General features: G+C 46.6%; 1 protein-coding gene across 2 annotated transcripts in view; it reads left to right on the forward strand.

Annotated features, from left to right (window-relative positions):
* Window positions 1–23,955, forward strand: part of LOC120994759 (apoptosis-inducing factor 3-like) — a 198,809-nt gene that overhangs the window by 105,472 nt on the left and 69,382 nt on the right. For both annotated transcript variants that reach the window (XM_040423553.1, XM_040423554.1), the window contains one exon: window positions 6,105–6,220. In XM_040423553.1, coding sequence (XP_040279487.1) covers window positions 6,105–6,220 — 116 coding nt within the window. The remainder of the gene's footprint in view (window positions 1–6,104; window positions 6,221–23,955) is intronic.

Below are 23,955 nucleotides of genomic sequence, written 5' to 3' on the forward strand. Positions count from 1 at the left end.
CTAACGAAATATACCGGCGCCACTGAAGGCGCTCTCCCGCCCTGCGACAGGTTAGGTGCTGGAAGTAGGAAAGGCACGGTACCTGTGACCACAGCCGAAGATGCCGCGCCGCCAGCCGGCCCAACTGCTGGGGGGGGGATGCGATGCTGTTCCATTACTTCCATCCGGGCTTGTAAATCCTGAATGGAACTAGTGAGCGAGTTTAAGACCGAGTGGATCTGTACCAGTGAATTGGTGATGGTGGTATTGTCACCGGAAGAAGCCAGGCCGGCCTGTGGTGTAGCGGGAAACAGCAATTTGAAAAGTTCCGCCTTTCTGGCAGTAGCCGCGAACGGAATCCCTCTCCTGAGTAACTCTGCCGTTAACTTAGGCACAGTCCAAGCCCTGATGGATGGAGTGCTGCCGTGTTCGGACCCTCTTGGAGACTGAGGCAAAGACACAAACTCCTCAATGTCTGATGGCTGAGACATGACGACTAAACAAAAACAACAAAAGAAAGAAAACACCAAACAAAACAAACAAACAAAACAAAACAGAAAAAAAAACGTGGAAAGAAAGAAGAGGGGAAAAAAAAACAACAAAAAAAAACAAAAACAAAAAAAAACAACCTGTTAACCCTACGACCTGCAGCCCGTAAGCCGACAGACAACTGACAGAACCTAACCCCCCTCCCCCGACAGAATGAACGTATGAGGAGCAGTCGACGAGGCTCACGTGAAGTATGATAGTCGTTTCCACTGACGGATGAAGCGAGCCCGAGTTTATCTGAATCTGTGGCGTGGCAGACTGATTAAAAACGAATACTGCGGGCTATCGAACCTACAGACGTGGTAGGTGAATGTATGTAAGTATAGGAGTCGTGGAAAACAGACCGTATGACGTATGACACTATTCTACGAGATGATACGAGGTGTCTCTGACTGTCGTGCGAGAGTGTGGCTGTAGTTGGTGAATGTACCTATGCTAATGGTGTCTGCAAGAGGCTTGGCGGAAAAGGTTTCCACCAGGCAACATGAGAATTTTTCCTTTAGAAATCCCTTTTTTTTTTTTCGCCACTGTCACATGTGCGGACTACATGTATAGGGTAAGTACGTAGTATATGTATGTGAGGTCAACGTGTGCACAGACAGAAGCGTTGCTGAAAAATGCACAGAAATGACACCGGGACACAGCCACTAGGCCTAGGCAGCTGTGCTCCGGTAACTTGCAGCCCCAGTGTATTATGACTCAAATGAGCAGCGGAGCTGAGCCGGCAATGGTGCGTGTAGCAATGCTGCCCCCCGGTGTCAAACCTGAAAACCGCACGTGCCTGATCGCCAGGGAAAGCGATCCTGCCGCACACTACCCCCTACCCTCACAACCTCCTGCCCTGCTTCGCTTACCCCACCTTCCTGAACAAAGACCAGCGCTGGAAAAAAGCTTGTGGCAGAACGAAAAGCACCACCCGGCGTCTAGAAGCTCCAACACTTTCGGACACTTGGTGATGACGTCACACCCGGAAGTAGCGATGTCCGAATGTCGACGTGCTGCCTGGGAGAAGTGGACCGCTTAAAACAGGTACTGGTCCCTCCCACAAATCCAGGCTAACCTGCGGCCAGCCTTATCACTTCTTCTTTTCTTTTAAATCTTCACTACACTGATAACCCACTCGCTGCTCCCAGCCTCTAACGCTGCCTGTACTGTTAATCTCTCTAAATTATCTTTGCATGTACATTTAATCTGAACACTTTCCTAACTCCCTGAAGTTAGAGGACAGCAACCTGTTCTCTTCTTCTGGAAATGGGCTAAAATTATACTCTGTGGCGAAAATAACCTCGCCACTGGGTTTTGGAGGAGCCTGTTTGCTAGCCTCTTGCCTCAGGATTATGGCCCATATACTAACTTTGAAGGAGAAGATAGACCGGCCACACAGCTTAAATCTGTGGAACTGTTTTGGGCAGGCAAGCCATGCTTGCGGTCCGTCAAATGTGACTTCCATGGAATTCGGGAACCCTTGCTCGAATCTGGGTGATTTTTGGATTTGTTGTTCGCCCAGATCAGAGCTATCCACGTATGTATAATTTATGGGGATATGTGAGATTTTGAGGTGTTTTCTGTGTTTTGGGAAAATGTGTGTTTTCTGCCTGTGAGTGATTAAGTTAATTGTGTTTGGTAATTGTATCACAGGCAGGGCACATTGTATATTGTTAATTGTGTCACAGACAATGCCCATTGTGTTTGGTAATTGTATCACAGGCAGAGGGGGGGGGGGGGGTTGTGTACAATTGCTGGGAGTGTTTCTATACTGTAAATGCATGTGATTGGCTAATCTAAAAACTGTCTCAGTCTTCTACAAGGTCCCCAGGGTGAGTGTCCCTTGCTGGAAGACCTGTATAAAAGGCTGACATGTAGCCTCGATAAATAGAATTCCTGTTTTGCCCTCAACATAGAGCCTCATCTCATGTGTGGGGGAAAGGCTGCATCTACACTGGGGATTGCTATATGCTGTATACTCCCCTGGCTATAATCCTGATCTTTTTTAAGAGCTTGTTCCTGCATCGCTCTCTGAAAGAAGAGAGGTTCACCCACTGGAGCCTGGAGTCTTGTTGTAGGTCCAGAGTGGGTACGAGACGGTGAGACCCCAACCAAGCTGCGGAGGTTCGTGGGGTCGGCAGTGCTTACGGTGTCAAGTGGAGTGCTTGGAGCCCTCGGGAAGCACTAGGAGCATCCATCAACGGAGGTACCCAGTCGGGGTGCCAGGAGATCCCATTTACTCTAATGACATGCCTCCCGCCTCTGAAATGGCTAACTTTAGTCCTTGTTTTACAATTCTGGAACGTATGCAATGAGTCCTTCCTCGTTTTCCGAGGCTCCGTTACAACAACCTATACTCTATCCACTAATATGATTCTATTTTTCATATTAACTGAAAGACCTCTTTTGGTGTGACAGATACGTGACACCAATAGGAACACGCCTACCAACGTGACAATAGTCTATTGCTCAAAAGGAATCAGCCGGCACTCACTCAGTGCACGCCGCACTGGATATAGGACATTTTGATTTGATGGAATAAAACATCACGATTATACAAGACACGACTGCTGGGATTTCTTCTCAATAGTCTATTGCTGACAGGACAAGTTTATTTTGAAGTCATCAACTCTCTAAGGTTGGAACATGTGTAACAATATACAATTTCCTCGGAAGTCCCTGTCTAACCACAGACAGTTGATAATATAATTTGACCAGGTACTTGGGAAAAGAGCTCATGTGGTCTGGTGTCCAGATGGACAGCCGTCCCATCCACTGCACAGAGTGGAGGCACAGAAGGGATATTAGGTAAGATAGTTTTCTTACCTTTCTCGGAGCTGCGCAGTCTCCTTCCTCATATGGGTCTGACCCAAAAGTGGATGATTCTTGCGGCTGTTCAGTCTGAACGATTTCACTCTTGCCCCACGTTGGGCACCAACTGTTTTGGATGCACACAAGCTGTGCTATCTTGTCAAACTGTCTGCTCCAAATTGCAAATTGTTAGTGAGTCGTGCACGACTGAGAATAACACATTGACACCTCTCAAGGATCAAAGCAGAATTCTCGTTTATTAGAGGAAGTTAAGAAGTATATATGAACATCAGAGGGGACGTCCCCCCTGAGGCTCGTGGCATTGTTCTATTGGTCATTATACAAAAATAAATTTTCACTTCTGTGCAATTAGCATAGCTAAGGAATGTAAACCTATAGATAAGTGAGGAGTGATCCTGGATGCCAGCGCCATCTTGTAATGGCTTCAGATCTTTCAGTCTCATGTCCACAACAGTATCACTAGTACTAATCCTCATTTGTACAGACATTACATTAGTTATATACAATTATATTAAGAATAGGCACAGTTTAAAGCCTCTGCCTGGTCACATGATATTATAGCTCAGCTCCTGTTGGTTACCTGGTTTGCTTATAGGGTGCTATGTACTACTATAGGGACGTAAATAGTGCTCCACTATCACTATAGGGCTTTATATACAGTCAGGTCCATAAATATTGGGACACTGACACAATTCTAACATTTTTGGTTCTATACACCACCACAATGGATTTGAAATGAAACAAGATTTGCTTTAACTGCAGACTGTCGGCTTTAATTTGAGGGTATTTACATCCAAATCAGGTGAACGGTGTAGGAATTACAACAGTTTGCATATGTGACTCCCACTTGTTAAGGGACCAAAAGTAATGGGACAGAATAATCATAAATCAAACTTTCACTTTTTAATACTTGGTTGAAAATCCTTTGCAGTCAATTACAGCTTGAAGTCTGGAACGCATAAACCTCACCAGACGCTCTGTTTCATCCCTGGTGATGCTCTGCCAAGCCTCTACTGCAACTGTCTTCAGTTCCTGTTTGTTCTTGGTGCATTTTCCCTTCAGTTTTGTCTTCAGCAAAGGAAATGCATGCTCAATCGGATTCAGGTCAGGTGATTGACTTGGCCATTGCATAACATTCCACTTCTTTCCCTTTAAAAAACTCTTTGGTTGCTTTTGCAGTATGCTTTGTGTCATTGTCCATCTACACTGTGAAGCGCCGTCCAATGAGTTCTGAAGCATTTGGCTGAATATGAGCAGATAATATTGCCTGAAACATTTCAGAATTCATCCTGCTGCTTTTGTCAGCAGTCACATCATCAATAAATACAAGAGAACCAGTTCCATTGGCAGCCATACATGCCCACGCTATGACACTATCACCACCATGCTTCACTGATGAGGTGGTATGCTTAGGATCATGGGCAGTTCCTTTTCTTCTCCATACTCTTCTCTTCCCATTACTCTGGTACAAGTTGATCTTGGTCTCATCTGTCCACAGGATGTTGTTCCAGAACTGTGAGGACTTTTTTAAATGTCGTTTGGCAAACTCTAATCTGGCCTTTCTGTTTTTGAGGCTCACCAATGGTTTACATCTTGTGGTGAACCCTGTGTATTCACTCTGGTGAAGTCTTCTCTTGATTTGTTGATTTTGACACACATACACCTACCTCCTGGAGAGTGTTCTTGATCTGGCCAACTGTTGTGAATGGTGTTTTCTTCACCAGGGAAATAATTCTTCATCCACCACAGTTGTTTTCCATGGTCTTTTGGGTCTTTTGGTGTTGCTGAGCTCACTGGTGCATTCCTACTTTTTAAGAATGTTCCAAACAGTTGTTTTGGCCACGCCTAATGTTTTTGCTATCTCTCTGATGGGTTTGGTTTGTTTTTTCAGCCTAATGATGGCTTGCTTCACTGATAGTGACAGCTTTTTGGATCTCATCTTGAGAGTTGACAGCAACAGATTCCAAATGCAAATAGCACACTTGAAATGACCTCTGGACCTTTTATCTGCTCATTGTAATTCGGATAATGAGGGAATAACACACACCTGGCCATGGAACAGCTGAGAAGACAATTGTCCCATTACTTTTGGTCCTTTAACAAGTGGGAGGCACATATGCAAACTGTTGTAATTCCTACACCGTTCACCTGATTTGGATGTAAATACCCTCAATCTGCACCTGAAATGCATCTTATTTAGGTGTATTTCAGATTGATAAATGACCCCCAAAGTATCTAAAGAATTTATTGTAAAATCCCCAGATGTTTCTACGAAACAAACAAATGTAAGGTATAGAACAACATCATACTGGAATTAATTGCGCTTTATCCTAAAAAATTATATTCATAATGATTAGAGATGAGCAAATTTTTAAAAAATTCTGTTGTGACATCACAGGGCTGGCTGGCTGCTGATTGGCTGCATGCATGGCATTATGGGTGATCCCGCCTTCCCAGACTTCCTTGCTCCATGTCCTCACACGTGCAGCAGCCATTTTAGGAAAAAATGCGATTTGTTACTACGAAGTGTGAAAAAATTCGGATTCAGTGCGAACCGAATTTTTCCTGAAATTCGGATCGAATTCCACTTCGTCAACTTCGATTCGCTCATCTCTAATAATGATATAAAACACTGTTAAACTATGGCGTAATACAGAAGAACCTATATGTGACCAAATAGGCAAGAACAAGTAACTAAACAATAGCTATAACCAATTTAAAAAAAATAATAATCACCTTATCTCTCCCCTAATATCTAGGTATGGAGGTTGCGGCTTTCCTGGCAGATAAAGCATGTTCTGTGTCTGTAGTGGGGAAATCTGATGTCCCATTTCAGGCTGTCATGGGGACACAGATTGGAGAAGTTGCTATGAAGGTAAATATAATTTATTTATGTGAATATAGTAATAATGATATATAAAATTTTATTTATATAAAATATTTATAGAATTTCATTATCATGTATTTGCTTGAAAATACAACCGTCATATATTTCATACAGGACACCATCGTAGTCCATTGTCTCCTAGTAACAATACGTACATGTCGCCTGTTTGTTAAAAGGGATCCATCAGATTTCCTTTTGTTTCTGTGAAAGCACCACTCCTCATGTCAGTGTCTGCTGCTGGCGGCACCCATTTGTCAATTTATTAATACATTTACAGGACGAACAACAGAGGAACAACACAACCCAGAATTCTAAGAAAAAATGTTCCAGAATTATTTCATCGAGACTACAGGGATATACTTAAATGGACATGGACAGGTCAGGAGAGCCGACAGGACTAGAATGATTTTGAGCCAACAGGATATGCTGAGGGAAATGTCATGAGAAAAATCATTCATGCTGTGGGCAGTATTAGGTGTTTTTGCATTCCCCTTTACACAAAAATAGGGGGAAAACTGAACATTTGCCTTCATGTTTTTGGAAGGGGAGAGTTTACATAAAGCTCATCGATAGAGAGTGTAAAAAAAGAACACAGACCTTAGTTTAATTTGAGAACTCTGGGCTTTTTTTTTCTCTAGGAACAACCGGATTTAGCCTATTCTTACCCTAAATGTTTAACCTCTGAGTAATGTCCTCCAGATTCCTTTCTGTAGCACAGTACGTCACGCATACCTGCCACAAGCTCTGGTATACATAGGGATTTGGCTAGTCCCTGTGATTTTTATTTTATTTTTTTTTCCGCCTCATTCCTTCACCATGCCATTGTTAATCTTACCCGGAAAGATCCTGGACTCCACCTCAAGATTAGTCAGTGTTCCAGGCACTGGAGAATGTGGCGGCATGAATCACTATTCTGTGCAGAGCTAAGAAGATTTAGCAATTGTAAAATCATAGCCAGGTTCTATGCTCTGATCAGCACTAACGATTACTGTTATAATAGCATTTCCTGTAAAAATAAATAAAAAATATAAAATCAAAATCGGTAAATACTGCAAATTCGGGCTAAATTCTATTCTGCAGTTTCTAAGTAATATGTTTCCCCGGACATCTGGGTGACAATCAATATGTGATGCCAGCGGAGCTTTCACAGTGGTTGTCTACCAGCTCCTCTATAGTCCTATAGCAGGTATGTCTAGTTAGGGCTTATGCACACGACCGTATGTATTTTGCGGTCCGCAAAAAACGAATCTGCGAAAAATATGGATGACGTCCTTTTTTATTCCAGATTTTGTGGAACAGAACAGCTGGCCCCTTATAGAACAGTACTATCCTTGTCCGTTATGTGGACAATATTTGGACAAGTTCTATTTTCTATTTTTTTTGCGGAACTGACATATGGAAACGAAATGCAGAACCATTGAAAAGAATGGTTCCACATATGGTCTGCAAAAAAAAAAAACGGAACGGACACGGAAAGAAGATACTTTCGTGTGCATGAGCCCTTATGAAGTGAGACTAGAAGCATAGCTATATCATTATATCAAGGCAGAATTGCATTTGCCATTCAGAAGACTGGGAAAGCTGGGTGTCAACTTTGCCACTGGTCCAATTAACCGCTGTAGTGTGCTCGACTGTTTCTATATCTCTCAAAGAATTGTATAGAGCAGAGATCAGCCAGCTCTGGTGCTTCAGCTGTTCTGAAACTACAACTCCCAGAACCCTCCTTTCACTTCTATGGGCCGACTATGTGTGTATGCTGAGAGTTGTAGTTTTACAGCAGTTGGGGTGACGAAGGTTGCTGATCCCCGGTATAGAGCGTCAGTGCACCTACTTGGCTACTGCTTCATACAGCTCCTCACCACCTCTGTCTTGACGAGGAAAGGTTGCAGACAATAGTCCCTGATTCTGAAATATGGGTCCATCCACTGCAACCCACACTGATGATCACAAAGTACTGTGGATAGTTGATAAAGGTCATTGCCAGAAAAAAAACAACCATTAGACCCCCTTCACACATGATCTTGGTTTGGTGTTTTATTTTAATTTTTTTTTCTGCTTACAAAAAGCCATTAAAAATACACCACTCCTCTTCCCCAAACACAGCATCATAGTGATTTACGATGCTGTGTGTTCCTGCTTGACCACTCACATAATACCATGACTATCATTATAAAAGACCTGCAGTCTGTCAGGAACACACAGTATCGTAATTCATTATGATGCCGTGAGTTTACATCAGAGGAGCAGTGTTCAGTCTAGAAATACAGTTGTCACATGGAGTATGCTTCCCAGGTTTTGGCCCAAATGAGATATAGTTTAAGGTATTTAGCAGCTTTTTTTTTTTTTTTACATATGTGCTTTTATTTTATTTATTTTTTGCAGGAAAAACATTTTATTAGGGTGCTTTTTTTATTTATTTTTTTTTGTTTTTTTTTCTCTCTCTCTATAGGGGAAAAAAAACGCAATTCACACATATAAAAAGCCATAAAAACTGCATGTATTTTTACCACCATTTTTTAGTGGTAAAAAAAACACCAGACCAAATTCATGTTGAAATGGGACATTTAACTGTTGCTCAGGGTAAAAATTTTTTTTTTTTTTTTAAACATCACTACTAGAGATAAGCGAATTTGAAAAAAAAAAATATTTGGTCGGTTCGACAAATTTTCCGAAAAGATTTGGTTTGATCCGAATTTATTCATGGCGAATTGCGCTAAAAAACAGCTATTTCCTGGCTGCAGAGAGCCTGTAAAGTGCTGTAGAACACTGTGTCTTGTAGTAACACGCATAGGGAGTCTGTTGTGGTAATGAAACAATACAGTGAGTCAGTATGACACGCAGATGACTGGCATCGCTCTTAGAATCACTGCACACTTCACTTATTTGGTCAATTTCGGGGCAAAAACTGACCAAATAACTTAAGTGTGAACTCAAGATCCTACTATAGCGTGAAAGAGCGCACTCCTTTTACACAGCTGATCAGCTGATTCCACATAGATGTCTACAGAACCTGTTCTATTAAATGCTTATACAAGTAGAGCCCCCCAACAGAGTGCAGCGGGTGTCAGCAGTAAGTTAGTGTTGACGTCACTGATTATTTTGTCCTTCCTCTGATCTGTCAGAACAATAACCCCCAAAAAACGGATCCTTGGCATCCGCCTTCACTCGGTCAGCATTTGGTCAGTAATCCATCAGTATTGCTAAAGCTAAAAAAACAGGAGTGTATCCAAAACAAAGATGATACGTGAATGGAATCTTTGCATGGCTTCTGTGTTTTGTACCCACTCCTGCTTTTTGCTACCAAATCATAAGGCCTTACAGCTGCTACATAGACAGGATTCGTTATGCATCTCATTTTTCCTTCCTTCTGACAGATCAGAAGAAGGGTCAAATAAATGATGTCAACCAGGTCAAAAAGGCAAAATAGTGGACCACTCATGGAATGGGGAGAGTGTTAACAGCATGAGAAGTCCACAGAGTGGCCCAGTGACATAGTGGTGAGGTGGCAGCAGCATGTGGAGACCACAGAGTGGTGATGTGGCAGCAGCATGAGGAGACCACAGAGCGGCCCAGTGACATAGTGGTGACCTGGCAACAGCATGAGGAGACTACAGAGGGGTGATGTGGCAGCAGCATGTGGAGACCACAGAGTGGCCCAGTGACATAGTGGTGAGCTGACAGCAGCATAAAGAGACCACAGAGTGGTGAGCTAGCAGCAGCATGAGACCACAGAGTGGTGAGGTGGCAGCAGCATGAGGAGACCACAGCGTGGTGATGTGGCAGCAGCATGAGGAGACCACAGAGTGGCCCAGTGACATAGTGGTGAACTGGCAGCAGCATGAGGAGACCACAGAGTGGCCTAGTGACATAGTGGTGAACTGGCAGCAGCATGAGGAGACCACAGAGTGGTAAGATGGCAGCAGCATGAGGAGACCACAGAGTGGCCCAGTGACATAGTGGGGAGGTGGGGGGGGCAATACCAGTACCAGCTGAAGATGGTGGGTGGCTGTAGAAGAACCTGGCAGCAGCTGTGGCATCAGGCGGGTGGCAGCATCAGAATAGTAGCTGAAGCAGGTTGCCAGAGGAAACAGGTCTCTTATGTCAGTGTAGGTGTGGCACCATGGATGATCTTGTCGGATGCATCAGGCACTGGTGTTTGAAAATCCTGGCAGATCCACACCTGATTCATCTTCACAAAGGTCAGTTTCTCCACATTTTGGGTGGACAGGCGAGTTCTCCTCGGGGAACTATGGCCCCCGCCGCACTAAACACCCGCTCTGATGCCACACTGCTGGCTGGGCATGAAAGCTTGTCCAGGGCAAACTCTGCCAGTTGCGACCACAAATTGAGTTTGGCTGCCCAGTAGTTCAGGGGATCTTCGATCTGGGGTGGCAGGGTGCACTCCAAGTATGCCACAACCTGCTGATTCAGGTTCTGCTCTATGTCTACCTGCTGCTGCTGGTGAGTAGTATCTTCAGTAGGCGGGTGAAGAAAATTGGTCTCCTGACATGTCTGTTTTAATAGCTTCATGCATTCCCCACGTACTAACAATTCTGGAGCATCTATTCTTAGGTCTGTATGTTGTGCCATTCCTCTATAATTTCTACTATGCCCACTAAATTTTTATCACCGGGTTGTTAGAAACACATTGTGCTGAGATCAGCCCGAACAAATCAAAATCTAAACACTCCACAAAAAAGTTTACTAAACACCTTCATATAGAAACATAGAACGTCTTTATTAAGTATAAATTAAACAGTACTTGTAACATACAGTGGCGGAAATAATTATTTGACCCCTCACTGATTTTGTAAGTTTGTCCAATGACAAAGAAATGAAAAGTCTCAGAACAGTATCATTTCAATGGTAGGTTTATTGTAACAGTGGCAGATAGCACATCAAAAGGAAAATCGAAAAAATAACTTTAAATAAAAGATAGCAACTGATTTGCATTTCATTGAGTGAAATAAGTATTTGAACCCTCTAACAAAAAAAGACTTAATACTTGGTGGAAAAACCCTTGTTTGCAAGCACAGAGGTCAAACGTTTCTTGTAATTGATGACCAAGTTTGCGCACATTTTAGGAGGAATGTTGGTCCACTCCTCTTTGCAGATCATCTCTAAATCCCTAAGGTTTCGAGGCTGTCTCTGTGCAACTCTGAGCTTGAGCTCCCTCCATAGGTTTTCGATTGGATTAAGGTCCGGAGACTGACTAGGCCACTCCATGACCTTAATGTGCTTCTTCTTGAGCCACTCCTTTGTTGCCTTTGCTGTATGTTTTGGGTCATTGTCGTGCTGGAACACCCATCCACGACCCATTTTCAGTTTCCTGGCAGAGGGAAGGAGGTTGTCGCTCAGGATTTCACGATACATGGCTCCGTCCATTTTCCCGTTTATGCGAATAAGTTGTCCTGTGCCCTTAGCAGAAAAACACCCCCAAAGCAAAATGTTTCCACCCCCATGCTTGACGGTGGGGACGGTGTTTTGGGGGTCATAGGCAGCATTTTTCTTCCTCCAAACACAGCGAGTTGAGTTAATGCCAAAGAGCTCTATTTTGGTCTCATCAGACCACAGCACCTTCTCCCAGTCACTCTCTGAATCATTCAGGTGTTCATTGGCAAACTTCAGACGGGCCTGCACATGTGCCTTCCTGAGCAGGGGGACCTTGCGAGCCCTGCAGGATTTTAATCCATTGCGGTGTAATGTGTTTCCAATGGTTTTCTTGGTGACTGTGGTCCCTGCTAATTTGAGGTCATTAACTAACTCCTCCCGTGTAGTTCTAGGATGCTTTTTCACCTTTCTCAGAACCATTGACACCCCACGAGGTGAGATCTTGCGTGGAGCCCCAGAGCGAGGTCGATTGATGGTCATTTTGTGCTCCTTCCATTTTCGAACAATCGCACCAACAGTTGTCACCTTCTCTCCCAGCTTCTTGCTAATGGTTTTGTAGCCCATTCCAGCCTTGTGCAGGTCTACAATTTTGTCTCTGACATCCTTGGACAGCTCTTTGGTCTTTCCCATGTTGGAGAGTTTGGAGTCTGCTTGATTGATTGATTCTGTGGACAGGTGTCTTTTATACAGGTGACTAGTTAAGACAGGTGTCCTTAATGAGGGTGACTAATTGAGTAGAAGTGTCTAACCACTCTGTGGGAGCCAGAACTCTTAATGGTTGGTAGGGGTTCAAATACTTATTTCACTCAATGAAATGCAAATCAGTTGCTATCTTTTATTTAAAGTTATTTTTTCGATTTTCCTTTTGATGTGCTATCTGCCACTGTTACAATAAACCTACCATTGAAATGATACTGTTCTGAGACTTTTCATTTCTTTGTCATTGGACAAACTTACAAAATCAGTGAGGGGTCAAATAATTATTTCCGCCACTGTATATAAAATCAGCAGTAAGGAAGGGGAAAACCTTCAGTGAGGAACAAAAAAGCCCTAGAGGGGGCTGAGGGGGCGGCACGCAGGGGCACACAGAGTTACAGAAAAACTACACAGAAAGCCGACATGAAGTAATGCAAGCCCCAGACATTAAGGTCCAATAGGAAGGCAGGATAACAGGCTATGTGTGGAAGTTAAAAAAAGTGTAAACAAGGGGTAGTAACGTTTTCAAACCTAACTTTTAATAGGATAGTTATGAATCCCACCTGGGAAAAGGACCCCTACCTAACAAACAAAACATAGACACAAAAGAACAGGGGACCTGATGTGACAGGTACAACCAATGGTCAAATAAACAGGCGCGTCCCGGGATAAAGCGGGACGTGAGTGCTTGACCAGTAAACGTAAGCAAGCAAGATAGCACTAATACTGAAGACCGTAGCTTGTGCCGTGGTCTATAAACATGCCAGGGAGGCAAGGAAAAAAGGGTAGGTCTTACCGGTGGATGGGCGAGAGGACCAGCCGGTCCAGTGCCCTTAGGGAAGATGTTCGCACGTGTGGATGCGTCCCTTTGTGCAGGATGGTGGTCACTTAGTGCAGGAGGGCCACAGGGAAGAAACTGTCCCTGGTGTTGCCCTACTTGGCCTATGGCTGCCCTAAAGTGCCTGCTAATACGGGGTCCAATCCCCGCAAGGGGTGGCCCCGTCCGGAACCTAGCCCTAAAAACAGTGACCCTAGATAGCCCTGTAAGGACAGGAAAAGAAGGCCCTATGGGGCTCCAATGGCCTGGGTCAGCCAATGAAAAAGAGGGAAGGGGATTTAGGTGCTAAGGCACGATCGGCACCTGTATCTGCTGTGCCGCATCTCATGAGGAGAAGTCACATGACCCCCATGCCTAACAGATTCTGGGTTATCTAGGACTATCTTTTGGTACTCTTGCATTCCTTCCCTCCCCTCCCCCATTTTTATTCTGATCATACAGATAGGTTGTGAGTAGGGGAGGTATATTGTACCCTCTACCCCTGTCCCCCGACGAGTTGTGGGGTTTGCCATAGGCAACTACCTATAGTTCCTTCATCAAAGGATATATACAGCATCCTTTTACTCTCCAACGAAACGCGTAGGGACACAGAGTATTTATCTATACTAGTGTAGGAGATATTACACATCTATCCACATTAGCACCTAAATCCCCTTCCCTCTTTTTCATTGGCTGACCCAGGCCATTGGAGCCCCATAGTGCCTTCTTTTCCTGTCCTTACAGGGCTATCTAGGGTCACTGTTTTTAGGGCTAGGTTCCGGACGGGGCCACCCCTTGCGGGGATTGGACCCCGTATTAGCAGGCACTTTAGGGCAGCCATAGGCCAAGTAGGGCAACACCAGGGACAGTTTCTTCCCTGTGGCCCTCCTGCACTAAGTGACCACCATCCTGCACAAAGGGACGCATCCACACGTGCGAACATCTTCCCTAAGGGCACTGGACCGGCTGGTCCTCTCGCCCATCCACCGGTAAGACCTACCCTTTTTTCCTTGCCTCCCTGGCATGTTTATAGACCACGGCACAAGCCACGGTCTTCAGTATTAGTGCTATCTTGCTTGCTTACGTTTACTGGTCAAGCACTCACGTCCCGCTTTATCCCGGGACGCGCCTGTTTATTTGACCATTGGTTGTACCTGTCACATCAGGTCCCCTGTTCTTTTGTGTCTATGTTTTGTTTGTTAGGTAGGGGTCCTTTTCCCAGGTGGGATTCATAACTATCCTATTAAAAGTTAGGTTTTAAAACGTTACTACCCCTTGTTTACACTTTTTCTGTCTATTTACGAGTAGTCTATCTTGGGGGGTGCCCGTGCACTAACCCCAAGGGACCACCCTTTACTATCCTATGTGTGGAAGTTAGTAGTGATAAATACCCCAAGATGCGTGTGGATCCCTCAGCCGCCTCCTCCCGACGTCATTTTGCCAGTCCGGTCCCCGGAAGAAGTCAGTTTACTGGCGAAACTACGTCGGGAAGAGGCGGCTGAGGGATCCACATGCATCTTGGGATATTTATCACTACTAACTTCCACACATAGCCTGTTATCCTGCCTGGTGTTCGGCCTGCCTATTTAGCGCATCCTGCACTAAATAGTGTACAATAGTTAGGCCGCTGCATACAGCGACATTAGCTGCGCCACATTTCCTGTGTAAAGTGTGCGCATCCAAAAAATATGTGACATACAGTGTACTTTGTCAATAGACTGTGTCCGCTTCTGACAGTGACCTTACCAGGGCCACATCTGCAGTGTAACGTGTGTGCTGAAAAAATGTATCTGTGACATACAGTGTACTTTTTGCGTAGACGCTGCGGACAGTGACATTTCCGGTGGTACCTCTCCTGTAAAATGTTTCCTCATCCCAAATACCAGTGGCATTCCCTGTAATTTTTCATTAGCCGCTGGTTACAGCATTGATATAATCTGCGGGATATCTCCTGTGTGACGTTTCCACATCCCAAATACCTTTTTTAATTGTTTTGGGCATACACTTCCAAATCCTACGCTACTGTATGTGTGACATACTTTCAAGCATACATCACATTTAAAATGAAGGCGAGCAGTAAGGGACAGGGAAATGGCCGTGATGCTGATGGTGCATGCAATCATCCACGATACCTAGCTTCATGTCCCAGTTTGCAGGGCGGCGCAGGACACCACTCTTTAAGTCAGATCAGTGCGACCAGGTGGTCGGTTGGATTGCAGCAGATAATGCTTCCAGTCGGTTAAGCACCACCCTGTCTTCCACCAAGTCCAGTCGCAGTAGCCAAGAGTCTGCTCAACCCAATCCTCACCCTGATCCTTCTTCCTCCCACCATAGAGAGTCTGGGCAAACAAGTGATCCCACACTCGGATATGCTGAGGAGCTCTTTTCTGCGCCATTCCTTGATTTGGCCCTCTCGTCAAGCACGCTTGAAGAGGGACAGATCTTGTGCCCTGATTCCCAAACTCTTGAGCATCCACAATCACAAGAAGATGACGGTGGGAACGGCATTTACTGTTTAATGAGGTGGATGATGATGAGACAGTTGCCAATTACTCAAAGGCAATTACTGTCTCAAGAGGTTGATGAAGAGGATGAGACACAGTTGTCAATCACTGAGGTAGTGTCACGGCCTTTGGTGTGTGCCGTGACACTTTCGCTGCGCATGCTGGTTGTTGGTGGCAACTTGTTGATATGCATGTGTGTGCGCTTTCCCTTTTTAAGGATGTTTCCTTTCCCTGCTCTGGTGTGCACGGGGTTAAGGTGTGCTTGGTAGGTGTGGTGGGTGTGACCTCAGGCCTCCTTATATGTTGGTGTGGTGGAGCCTGAAGGTCAGTTTGATTTTGCTTCAGTCTGTGTAGGAGCTTTGCTCCCTGGCTGAATGATTATGTCTGTGTGAGCTATCCCTATTTGTTATTTTGTTTACCTTGCTCTGTCTGTTGTCCCCTCTGGTGTGTTTCTGTCATTCCTCCCCCCACCTGGTGTATGTAGTTATGGTGTGGGTTTTGCTTGGAGGTTTTGATTGTGGTATGTGGCTCCGGAAGGGGCGTGCTTTCCTGGAGGGGTTTAAGCGAAGACTAGACTGTGGGTTTTCCAGCTTGGAGCCTCCTTTCATCACGGCTGCGGCAGGTAAGTGTTGATAGCATTGTTATTTTGCTGTTACTTACCTGCTGTACTGTTTAGCCCATGGTCTTGCTTCCTGTTTGCTACTGGGCCTCTGGAGACACCATTCATCCGTGGTGTAGGATGAATGGGTGGTCTCTGCCCTGTCATCAGGCCTAGGGCATAGCAGGGATAGCAGGGTCCTAGGTTGGTGAGCATGAGCCTCCTTACCTTCTGAGGCAGCTCATGCGCTAGGAGTCTAGGGAGAGTTCAGGGTTGCACTAGGAGGTGACCTGCTCCCTGTTCTCTGCTATCTGGCGTTGCAGCCACTGTCATTACACGGTGGGGGGTTTTCCCCACTCCCCACCGTGACAGGTAGTGGTTAGATCAACAAGTCAGGAAGATGAGCAGAGTGAGGAAGTGGAAGAGGAGTGGGTGGACAATGAAGTCACTGACCCAACCTGGGAAGGTGGAAAGCCAAGCGAGGACAGTAGTACAGAGGCGGAGGTATCTGCTGCACCACAACAGGCTGGAAGAGGCAGTGGAGTGGCAAAAGGGAGAAGGCGAGCCACACCAAACAGGCGCGCAACTGTTCCACAGAGCACCCCCTTGTGGAAATCTCCCTTGCCAAGGGGTAGGTGTTCCGCAGTATGGTGCTTTTTTGAGGAAAGTGCGGACCACAAAAGAATAGTGGTTTACAGCCTGTGCCGTACCAAAAGCAACCTAACCACCACCAGCATGATCCACCACATGGCATCTAAGCACCATAATAAGTGGGCCGAATGCCTGGGTTCATAATCTGTGTCTGCGGGTCACACCACTGCCTCCTTTTCCACTGTGTTGTGTACTGGCCAATCCCCTGTTGAAGGCACAGGCTCGTATACCTCCCGCCCTGCACCTGGACCTTCGCAAGCACCATCAGTGACCACATCCACTTCCGTGTCCCAGCGCAGCATCCAAATGTCCTTACCCCAGGCATTTGAACGCAAGCGCAAATACCCAGCCACCCACCCACAGGCCATAGCACTAAATGCACAGCTTTCCAAATTACTGGCCCTAGAAATGTTGCCATTTAGGCTTGTGGAAACTGAGGCCTTCCGCAGCTTGATGTTGGCGACCGTCCCACGTTACGCAGTCCCTAGCCACCACTATTTTTCAAGGTGTGCTGTGCCACCAACATGTGTCCCATAACCTCACATGTGCCCTGACCAACGCAGTTACTCGGAAGGTTCACTTAACCATGGACACATGGACAAGTGCATTCGGCCAGGGACGCTACATTTCCCTGACGGCACACTGGGTGAATGTTGTGAAGGCTGGGAGTGAGTCACTGAAAATTGCCAGCTCATCGGCTGTTGTGCGACGTGAGCACGCGCTGGAACTCGACGTTCCACATGTTGGCCAGGCTTTGTGAGCAGCAGAGGTCAGTAGTGGAATATCAGCTGCAACATGGTCATCGCCTTTCCAGTCAGCTTCTGCTATTCAGAAGCGAGGAGTGGGCATGGATGTCTGACCTCTGTGAGGTTTTAAGAAACTTTGAGGAATCAACACAGATGGAGAGCAGCGATAACGCTATTATCAGCATAACCATCCCACTTCTGTGTCTACTCAAACGCTCGCTGCTCACAATTAAGGACGATGCTTTGCATGAGGAAGAGGTGGAAATGGGGCAAGGCATTACACAGGTTGATAGCCAGACCACCCTTAGTTCGTCTTCTCAGTGCAAATTGGATGATGAAGAGGAGGAGGAGCAGGAGACGGTTGCCTCCGCTACAGAGGGTGGTACCCATGGAAGTTTAATTCCATCTGTTCTGCCCACCCACGCTGAAGAGGAGGAAGAGGATGAGGAGATTGAGAGTGATCCTCCTGATGACGACAGCGAAGTCTTGCCTGTTGGTACTCTGGCACACATGGCTGACTTCATGTTAGGCTGCCTTTCCCACGGCCCACGCGTTATACGCATTTTAGACCACACGGATTACTGGTTGTTCACACTTCTCATCTCTCATTCCTCTGGTGGAGAGGACGAGCAAAACTGCAATACCAGAAGATCCTTGTTGAAAAATTGCTCCAAAAATTTCCATCTGACAACTCTGGCAGCAGAGTCCGTAGTTCCTTGGCCAACCGAAGCGGGGAGACAAGGGGAACACACAGCAGTTCCAACAGAGGCATGGCAACACTCTCCAAAGCCTGGGACAGTTTTATGACACCCCGCCAGCACCCTGACCGTGATGCGCGGCCTAGTGTCACAAAGAGGGAAAAATTTTGGAAGATGGTGAAGGAGTACATAGCTGACTGTCAGAGTCCTCAATGATCCCTCAGTGCCTTACAACTACTGGGTGTCCAAGCTGGACACGTGGCATGAACTGGCGCTCTACGCCTTTTAGGTGCTGGCCTGCCCCGCCGCCAGTGTTTTGTCTGAGCGGGTATTTAGTGCTGCTGGTGGCATTATAACAGATAAGCGTATCCGCCTGTCAACTGAAAACGGTGACCTGGATTGACCATGACTTTTCAACTCCACCAGAGGAAAGCTGATAAACATAAAGGCACTGTAAATGTGTTGTTTATAATGTACTGAATACACTGTATTCCCATGCACCCCTTCCACCACAAACAAGGGTATATGGTTGGATCTTCCTTTTCTCATCCTCCTTCTCCTCTTCCATCATATTAACATGCTTATTCGTCGCATATAATGGCCTCGCATATAATGTTTTACAGGGTCAGCTCACCAGCAGGCCCTCGCATTCGCATATAATTTTTTACAGGGTCAGCTCACCAGCAGGCCTTCACCTACAATCTTTTACAGGATCAGCTCACCAGCAGGCCCTTGCATTTAATTTTTTACAGGGTCAGCTCACCAGCAGGACCTCACCTACAATCTTTTACAGGGCCAGCTCACCTGCAGGCCCTCACCTAATTATACCTAATAGGTAATTTGCGCGCATGCTGCCTTGCTTGGATGTGGTAGACGTAGCCGTTTCTCAGGCTCCCTCTCTGGAATCGAACACTGATTCCCCCGTTACCCATTGTCTGCATGGTTTGGGCTGAAAATAACATTAAAAGTTGATAGGGCAGACATCCAAATGGATCGTCGCTGTCACGGGGACGTGCGATCGGCCCCAGGTTATCTAGAGTCACCAAAGCAGCAGCAGGCCCTCCCCCATAATGTTTTAGATGGTCAGATTAGCAGGCCCTTGCTCCAAATGTTTTTGAAGGTCACCAGCAGGCCATCAATCATGATTTTTCAAGGCTGCGTATGATGCCCTCCTTTGTGTAATAAAGGGTGTATTGGAGTTCTGGTTCCTTGTAATTTTTGGCAGCCCTTTCACTTAGTGCATAGGCTTTATGAGTGTAGGAGTCCCACTACATGAACAATTGTACCACAATGTGAATGAGGCCCTCCTCTATGTGATATACAGGTTGTATCGGAGTGCCTCTTCCTAATTTTTGGCAGCACTTTATACAGGAAAGAATGTTTCATAATTTTTTCTATAAAATCGATTTTATCTTCTGTTTTGTGCGTATTATTGTCAGTCTGTAAAAGTGGCGTACTACTCGGACAACATCGTTCCCAGCAGCGACCTGGGAGTCCAAGATGCATCCAGACATCCTCCCCATGGTGTTCCCGAACCATTTCAGTGGTGTTTCCATCAACTTCTGACCTTTTCCTATGAACCAGGCACCCTCCCTTCTTCAGAGCAGGGGGTGCCTGGTTTAATGCTCAGGTTCTCCCATTGACTTCCATTATACTTGGGTGCTTGGTAGAGCACCCGAGCATCCCAATGTGTTCGGCCCGAGCACTTTGGTGCTCGATCAACACTAATGTCCACTCTTCCATGTGTGCCTCTGTTTGTGGTGATGAGCCCAAAAGAGTAAGCCCCTTTGTCCTGGCTTTGGCTAACATAAACCCATAGCAGCCCACCTCCCCCCTCCTCAACCTAAGGCGCAGGGATATGACATCATCTTGTGCGTGTGACGGAATGCATCCACTCAGACTGTAACAGATAACTGCCAATTGGCCCCCTGAGGCTCACTCAGGGTCTGTACAACAGACAAAAGTACAACAGAATTCCTGTCTAATGTGTAAATGAGAGCAACCCCCCAGATACATGACCCCACAACCCATATCCTAAACAATACCTAAACAGATGGTGGAGGAGAGCATACTAACTATGCTGGTATATATATCCAATATATGCACTTCGCTTTACACCCCCGGTCAGACCTGTGTGAGGATGGGTGATGGCGCACATAGGCAGCGGCCAACTGACTACATAGGATGTCTTGACAGTAGTTCAGCGGGTGTAAAAAAAACCCAAAAAAACACAATTTTGGAGCGGTAGCGAGGGTCTAACATGGTGGAGAGCCAGTAGTCTTCCATCTGCCAAATGGTGACAATTCGGCTGTCACTACGCAAGCAACTGAGCATGCATCGGGCCATTTGTGCAAGTGACTCGGAGGGACTCCCTGCCTCCATCTCCATTGCATTCTGGCACAGTGTGTCTGGGTCATCTGCCTCGTCTTCCTCGGCTGCTCCTGCTCCACCTCTCCTGTCACCTGTGTAGAAAAACCAGCCATTTTTCTACGCATTGCTTGCTAGTTCAGCCCCCACAGGGCTCATGTGGCTGTGAGATGTAGTCGCTATGTCTCCTGTCCCCTGGCCTGCAAGATTTAGCAGCATCTGTTCCAGGATATGAATCAGTGGAATGACGTTCATCCCGTAGTCCTTGCAACTGACAAATAAAGTTGGGTTTATATGCGTCCCCTTTATTGATCTGGCGATACTAGTGGTCAATCTTATTCCACTATTCTCACATTCCCTGCCTTCCTGGCTAAATAAACATAACAGCCACTCCCACAGTGATGGTATGCCCGGTCACACCTACGGCACGCCGTAGATCACTATAGCATTTACCATAATCCATCCCCGGCCTCCTCATGTGACACTCCGGTGCACTTCCTGGATGGTGGAGAGCACGGCCATCTTGGATTACGGCGTGTGTTCCACGCGGCCGAGCCGGATTGGTCCGCGGTGGAGCGCACGGCCATCTTGGATTCCGGCCTGCACTTCATAGGAACAATGTCGAATGGTCCTTGGTGGAACGCACGGCCATTTTGGAAAGTGGTGTGCGTTCCACCTGGAATAGAAAGTAATAGCACACGCTAGTTCTGATGCCCAGCAGATCTAATGGGCTGGTGCAGTGGGTGCTTTACTATACACAACATTATTTTAGCTCAGGCATACCTCCCCTCTATCAGGGGCCTCCTGGCCAATTCATGTTCCTCCTACCCATAGATACGTGGGATGCACTGGGATCAGGTGATCTATCCTGACAACCGGATTGGATTAAAGCAGTTAGGGACCTCCCACCAATAGGGTTTAAATAGTAATGGCATCAGGTCACAAATTGGAGCCTCATTTTAGTGCCCCCTGGAGAACCCCAAGCCGCCGGACATATATCATCAGATGAGTATAGCGTTGTTTATCTCTAAATATGTTGATACTTGCATTTTACGCCGCATGCTCTGTTTTCTTAGCTGCATCATCTCTGTGCAACTCTGTGTATATTGGATACCGTCCTGTGGGTGCTCCAGCATTTTGGTTTATTTTTGTTTTCTATTTTTGATCGCCAATATATATTCGCTGTGGAGGGGCAGCGTCTTACTTGGTTGTTTTCTAGTTGTCTCCTGACGAACCTTATCCATAAGGGGAAACGCGTCGAGACTAGAACCTTCTATTTTGACAATCATTGTGTAGTGATTATATTGAATGACCCGGGCATCCATAAGGGTCTATTTGTGTTGTAGGGGTGCTTTAAGGACAGATAGGTTAGGCACGGGGACAGAGTGCTCCCACCATCTGGGTGCATCTCTGGGCAGAGAATAGTTAAGGGATACCCTAGGGATACACTAGGGACCCCTTTGGCCCTGCCCCCACTCCGTCACCAATATACATCCTTCGGTCCTGGTTCAAGCCCCCCATTGTCTGTCTATCTGTTTGTATATTAGTCCCCGTGTGAGGGGCTCATTGTTATTTTTTTGTATTTTCTATTAAAAGTTAGATTTTAGGTGGTTAACCTCAGTGATATATGACAAATAAAGTGGCCTCCTCAAAGGGCCCGAGCAAACGGCAGGTGTCACGCATAAGCTGCCACTGGCTCACATTGAAGTTACACAGGGGAGTACCTCTGTCCGCCTGTATAATCAGGAAATCGTTTATGGCCTTTCTCTGTTCATATAATCGGTCCAACATATGGAGGGTGCAATTCCAACAGGTGGAAACGTCGCATATTAGCCTATGTTGGGGGATTCCGTTCTAGTGCTGCAGCTCAAGGATGGTGTGCTTTGCGGTGTACGAGTGGCTGAAGTGCATGCAAAGTTTCCTGCCATCAGGATGTCTTGCAGATGTGGTAAAGACTTCAGGAACTGCTTTACAACCAGATTGAACACGTGCGCCATGCAGGGCGAATGGCTCAGCCCTCCTTGACGCAGAGCCGACACAATGTCCTTCCCGTTGTCGGTCACCATGGTTCCGATTTTCAGTTGTCGAGGAGAAAGCCAGGATTCGATTTCTTGATGGATGCTGAGCAGTTCCTCCCGTGTGACTCCGTGTGCCCAGGAAAACTAGGTGCAGAACAGCGTGACACCGCCGTGCCCTGCACAGGTGGTATGCTGGAAGAGCACTGTGAATTGTCCCTGCAGTGGAGGCTAAGGACATAGTGGAGGATAAGGGACGCAGAGGCGGACATTATTGCAGGTCCAACGGCGTGAGAACGTGGAGGCGGAAGCGGCATCACCTGGCCAAGTTGCTGGTGTGGCTGGGCAGGAACCACATTTACCCAGTGGGCCATAAAGGACATATATTGTCCTTGACCGTAGTTACAGCTCCACACGTCGGCGCTGCCGTGCACTTTGGCAGACACCGACAGGCTCAAGGACTGGCCCACCTTCTGTTCTACATATGTGTGCAGGGCTGGTACTGTCTTTTTTTGCAAAGAAATGACGGCTTGGGACTCTCCACTTCGGCTGGGCACAAGCCATCAGTTCTCTGAAAGGTGCAGAGTCCACCACTTGGAAAGGGAGGGACTGCAGCACCAGCAACTTGGCCAGGAGCATGTTCAGCTTCTGCACCAATGGATGAGTGCATGCATACTGTTGTCTCTTGGCAATCGCTTCGGTGATCGAATGCTGACAGAATGACTGATTAGTAGGAGGAGCAGGAGCATCAGGACCCTCAGATAATGGGAAGGACACACAGCTCCCTTCGGCTGAGGTGGTGGAGCCTTGACTGCATGAAATTGGGTGTGTGCCACTGGGTGATGCAGCAGGTGCTGCGGCAGGCTGGACCACCACATCAGAGCAACACTTCTCCCAGGCCACTTCATGGTGACTCTGCATGTGTTGACGCAGGGCTGTGATGCCAACATTGGCACCCTGGCCACGCTTCACCTTCTGCCCATAAATTCTGCAAATGGCCATGTTCACCTCCTCCGGCGGCCTAATAAAAAATTGCCACACCGCCGAGTATGGCATTTCCCCCCCGCCCCTCCCCAACACTCCGAACTGACTGCCTGCTACCGCTGCCTCCATGAACCCCTGCACTGCTACTTTCCAGGCCGGTAGGCTCCTGCAAAGCGGGTGGTCTACCCCAGGCATGTTTGGCTCCGGACCTCTCACTGCTGCCACCCTGCTGACTCATAGCCATGCTACCACCCTG

Source organism: Bufo bufo, chromosome 3 (assembly GCF_905171765.1).
Source record: "Bufo bufo chromosome 3, aBufBuf1.1, whole genome shotgun sequence".
In the NCBI taxonomy this organism is placed as follows: Eukaryota; Metazoa; Chordata; class Amphibia; order Anura; family Bufonidae; genus Bufo; species Bufo bufo.